Source organism: Cyclopterus lumpus, chromosome 1 (genome assembly GCF_009769545.1).
Source record: "Cyclopterus lumpus isolate fCycLum1 chromosome 1, fCycLum1.pri, whole genome shotgun sequence".
NCBI classification, from domain to species: domain Eukaryota; kingdom Metazoa; phylum Chordata; class Actinopteri; order Perciformes; family Cyclopteridae; genus Cyclopterus; species Cyclopterus lumpus.
Genome location: NC_046966.1, coordinates 26233837 through 26238836, shown reverse-complemented (window position 1 = coordinate 26238836; position 5000 = coordinate 26233837). Strand labels below are relative to the sequence as shown.

The following is a 5000-nucleotide window of genomic DNA, read 5'->3' as shown; positions in this document are numbered from 1 at the left end:
GTGTGTGTGAGTGTGTGTGAGTGTGTGTGAGTGTGCGTGAGCGTGTGTGTGTGAGTGTGTGTGAGTGTGTGTGTTTGTGACTGTGTGTGTGTGTGTGTGAGTGTGTGTGAGTGTGCGTGAGTGTGTGTGTGTGTGTGTGTGTGAGTGTGTGTGAGTATGTGTGTTTGTGTATGTGTGTGTGTGTGTGAGTGTGTGTGAGCGTGAGTGTGTGTGTGTGTGTGTGTGTGTGAGTGTGTGTGTGAGTGTGTGTGTTTGTGTGAGTGTGTGCGTGTGTGCGAGTGTGTGTGAGTGTGTGTGTGTGTGTGTGTGTTTCTGACATCACATGAGACACATGGTTATTATCGTATTGAGTTACTTTAACAGTTCTCTGGGTGTTTGTGTCTGGGGCTTTTATTGTGAAGGATAAAACGGATCTGATCTCCGTCAGGAGATGCTCTCTCCTCAGCGCGTTACCATGGGGACCGCGCGGAGAGGAGGAGCGACGATGTGGTCATGCGTCAGAGCGTGTGTGTGTGTGTGTGTGTGTGTGTGTGTGTGTGTGTGTGTGTCTGTGTGTGTGTGTGTGTGTGTGTGTGTATGTGTGTGAGTACTTCACGGGGCCCCTCCCTCAGTGCGAGTCCCCATTAGATGGGCAGCTGGCTTTCCTTTCAGGGCTCGATCAATAATTCACCTGATTCGCTCATATCGATGGCAACTCCTCCCTCTGCTGCTGAGAGGGAGGAGCTTGGTCGCCCCATCAGACAGGTTAGAGGGAGAGAGGGAGGAGCTTGGTCGCCCCATCAGACAGGTTAGAGGGAGAGAGGGAGGAGCTTGGTCGCCCCATCAGACAGGTTAGAGGGAGAGAGGGAGGAGCTTGGTCGCCCCATCAGACAGGTTAGAGGGAGAGAGGGAGGAGCTTGGTCGCCCCATCAGACAGGTGTACTCTGAGTCTTTGCAGTTTGTTCATTTTCTTTTAGTCTGAAGTTTGTGTTTGAGGTCGACCACGATGTCCGGAGCCTCCAGCGACCAGCTGCACAGATCCACGCTGACCGTCTACCTGGTGAGTCCAGGTGTGGAGACGAGGTGTGTGTGTCCAGGTGTGGAGACGAGGTGTGTGTGTCCAGGTGTGGAGACGATGTGTGTGTGTCCAGGTGTGGAGACGAGGTGTGTGTGTCCAGGTGTGGAGACGAGGTGTGTGTGTCCAGGTGTGGAGACGATGTGTGTGTGTCCAGGTGTGGAGACGATGTGTGTGTGTCCAGGTGTAGAGACGAGGTGTGTGTGTCCAGGTGTAGAGACGATGTGTGTGTGTCCAGGTGTAGAGACGATGTGTGTGTGTCCAGGTGTAGAGACGATGTGTGTGTGTCCAGGTGTGGAGACGATGTGTGTGTGTCCAGGTGTAGAGACGATGTGTGTGTGTCCAGGTGTAGAGACGATGTGTGTGTGTCCAGGTGTAGAGACGATGTGTGTGTGTCCAGGTGTGGAGACGATGTGTGTGTGTCCAGGTGAGCAGACGATGTGTGTGTGTCCAGGTGTAGAGACGATGTGTGTGTGTCCAGGTGTGGAGACGATGTGTGTGTGTCCAAGTGTAGAGACGATGTGTGTGTGTCCAAGTGTAGAGACGATGTGTGTGTGTCCAGGTGTGGAGACGATGTGTGTGTGTCCAGGTGTGGAGACGATGTGTGTGTGTCCAGGTGTGGAGACGATGTGTGTGTGTCCAAGTGTAGAGACGATGTGTGTGTGTCCAAGTGTAGAGACGATGTGTGTGTGTCCAGGTGTGGAGACGATGTGTGTGTGTCCAGGTGTGGAGACGATGTGTGTGTGTCCAGGTGTGGAGACGATGTGTGTGTGTCCAGGTGTGGAGACGATGTGTGTGTGTCCAGGTGTGGAGACGATGTGTGTGTGTGAATGCGGACCGGCCAGAGTTCTGAAGCAACTTGTTTGTTGTGTGACTGTAGAACCTGATGGACCACTTCAACCCTGGTCTGCAGAAGCTTGTCGCTCTAGGAAACAGCTACGTGATGGCGTTCCAAGGTTAGTGACCTTAGTGTGAGAGGACTCCTCTGGTTGTATAGAAGTCTATGCTTCATGTTTTAAAGCTGCATTCTCTCTCCTGACCACCAGGGGGCGACTCCTCTGGTTGTATAGAAGTCTATGCTTCATGTGTTAAAGCTGCATTCTCTCTCCTGACCACCAGGGGGCGACTCCTCTGGTTGTATAGAAGTCTATGCTTCATGTGTTAAAGCTGCATTATCTCTCCTGACCACCAGGGGGCGACTCCTCTGGTTGTATAGAAGTCTATGCTTCATGTGTTAAAGCTGCATTCTCTCTCCTGACCACCAGGGGGCGACTCCTCTGGTTGTATTGAAGTCTATGCTTCATGTTTTAAAGCTGCATTCTCTCTCCTGACCACCAGGGGGCGACTCCTCTGGTTGTATTGAAGTCTATGCTTCATGTGTTAAAGCTGTGTGTTTGTGTGTGTGTTTGTGTATGTTTGTGTATCTGTTTGTGTGTGTTTGTGTATCTGTTTGTGTGTGTTTGTGTGTGTTTGTGTATCTGTTTGTGTGTGTTTGTGTGTGTTTTACAGCCTTAGCTGTTTGCAGCGAGGCCTACTTCAGCGCTGTGTGTAAGATGGGTGACCAGGCTCTTCACACGCTTTCATCCCGCTCTTTGGGTAAGTTTGTTTGTTAGTTTGTTTGTGAGTGTGTGTGTGTGTGTGTTTGTTTGTGTGTTAGTGTGTGTGTTAGTGTGTGTGTTAGTGTGCGTGTTACTCTGAACCCATTTGGACGTGTGATAGCATTGCTAGCATCGTGCTAGCCGCCCACACACGTAGACGGTCGGCGTCCATATTGAGTGACGGCCTCTGAATTATAGATGTGAAAGTCTTTCATCTGCTCTCACTTCAGTAGTTCACGAGACAACGACGGGCTCGGTTAACTTTCCACCCACAGAAGAACCCTTTGAGGGGAAACAAGGGAAGAACCCTTTGAGGGGAAACAAGGGAAGAACCCTTTGAGGGGAAACAAGGGAAGAACCCTTTGAGGGGAAACAAGGGAAGAACCCTTTGATGGGAGGAGGATCCCTCTCCCTGGATGGACAGAACAATAGATGTCATGTGTACAGAATGAACAGAGTTACAGAGTTACATCAACACATTACATGAATATGACAGGAATTATGAATAATTAGTAGTAGGCATGGACCACGATCCAGACCTCCACAGTCCATGAAACAGAAGGAGGTAGAGAGGAGAGGGGTCAGCAGGGCCACAGAGCCAGGAGGCATCGCGAAAGAGGCCGGGCCAATGAGGTCGGCCTTTGAGGCAGGAGGCACAGAGAAGGAGGCAGGGCCATTGGGAAGGAGGCCAGGTCCAGGCCAGAGGCTGGATGCCGGAAGCAGGGGCAAGGAGTCAGGACCCAGGACCAGCTTCAGACACAGCCAGGTCCAATGGACCCTATGAGACGTGAAGTCACAATGACTCCGGGGAGGAAGCAGAGTTAATAAGGTGCAATGGAGAGATGTAAATTCATCCATAAGGAGAGAGAAGAGGAGAGAGGTGCTCAGTGTATCCTAAAACATCCCCCAGCAGCCTATAAGCCTATAGCAGCATATCAAGGGGCTGGACCAGGGCAAACCTGATTCAGCCCTAACTATAAGCACTATTAAAGAGGAAAGTCTTAAGTCTATTCTTGAATGAGGTGACTGTGTCTGCCTCCAGGACTGAAAGTGGAAGCTGGTTCCATAAAAGAGGAGCTTGATAACTGAAGGCTCTGGCTCCCATCCTACTTTTTAGGACTCTAGGAACCACAAGTAGCCCCGCATTTAGTGAGCAGCTCTCTAGTGGGGCAATATGGTAAAAAAAGTCTCACTGGTCTCTCTGGTCTCTCTGGTCTCACTGGTCTCTCTGGTCTCACTGGTCTCACTAGTCTCACTGGTCTCACTGGTCTCACTGGTCTCACTAGTCTCTCTGGTCTCTCTGGTCTCTCTGGTCTCACTGGTCTCACTGGTCTCTCTGGTCTCACTGGTCTCACTGGTCTCACTGGTCTCTCTGGTCTCACTGGTCTCACTGGTCTCTCTGGTCTCACTGGTCTAACAGGTCTCACTGGTCTCACTGGTCTCACTAGTAATATTTATTATAATGCATAATACACATGGTAAGTAAAGTGGTCTCTCTCTGTCCTCTCAGGCGACGTCCTGATCCAGATCTCAGAGACCCAGAGGAGACTCACGGCAGAGATGGAGGGAGTGGTCTGTTCTCCTGAAACACTTTAATATTAGAAGATGAACAAAACAATGTGTTTGTAATAAAGTAACAATAACAAGGACTGTGTTCATTATGGACGTGGAGCTCTTTGTGATTATTATTATTTATAAATATGAAATTATTGCATATAGACAATCGTCTTGAGGACGGAGCTCATCTGACGCCTCTGTTGTTGTTGTTGTTGTTGTTGTTGTCCTGCTGTAGTTCCGCTGGTTCCAGGTGGAGGTGCTGCAGGAGATGGAGAAGAACGTCTCTCTGGATGAAGAGTACATCGACGTGAGTTTAATCTCAGGTTTAAACTCTTCTTTCATATTAATATTTTAGGATGCAGAAAGACTTTGTGTGTTTTTCACTCTCTGAACTTATAAATAAGTCAAAAGAACATTTGTTTAAGTTCATGTTTACATTTTGATCTCATCGTGTTTAGGGTTAACTAGGGTTAGGGTAAACTAGGGTTAACGTTAACTAGGGTTAACGTTAACTAGGGTTAGAGTTAACTAGGGTTAACGTTAACTAGGGTTAGGGTTAACTAGGGTTAACGTTAACCAGGGGTAGGGTAAACTAGGTTTAGGGTTAACTAGGGTTAGCGTTAACTAGGGTTAGGGTTAACTAGGTTAGGGTTAACTAGGTTAGGGTTAACTATCGGTAGGATTAACTAGGATTAGGGTTAACTAAAGTTACAGTTAACTAGGGTTACGTTAACTAGGGTTACGGTTAACTAAGGTTAGGGTTAACTAGGGGTTGGGTTAACTAGGTTTAG

General features: G+C 48.9%; 1 protein-coding gene across 1 annotated transcript in view; it reads left to right on the top strand.

The window, feature by feature from the left end:
* Positions 1-985: 985 nt before the first annotated feature.
* Positions 986-5000, top strand: part of baiap2l2b (BAR/IMD domain containing adaptor protein 2 like 2b) — a 9910-nt gene continuing 5895 nt past the window's right edge. Inside the window, exons 1-5 of the mRNA XM_034537983.1 lie at positions 986-1039; positions 1935-2010; positions 2564-2650; positions 4163-4224; positions 4445-4516. Coding sequence (XP_034393874.1) covers positions 986-1039; positions 1935-2010; positions 2564-2650; positions 4163-4224; positions 4445-4516 — 351 coding nt within the window. The remainder of the gene's footprint in view (positions 1040-1934; positions 2011-2563; positions 2651-4162; positions 4225-4444; positions 4517-5000) is intronic.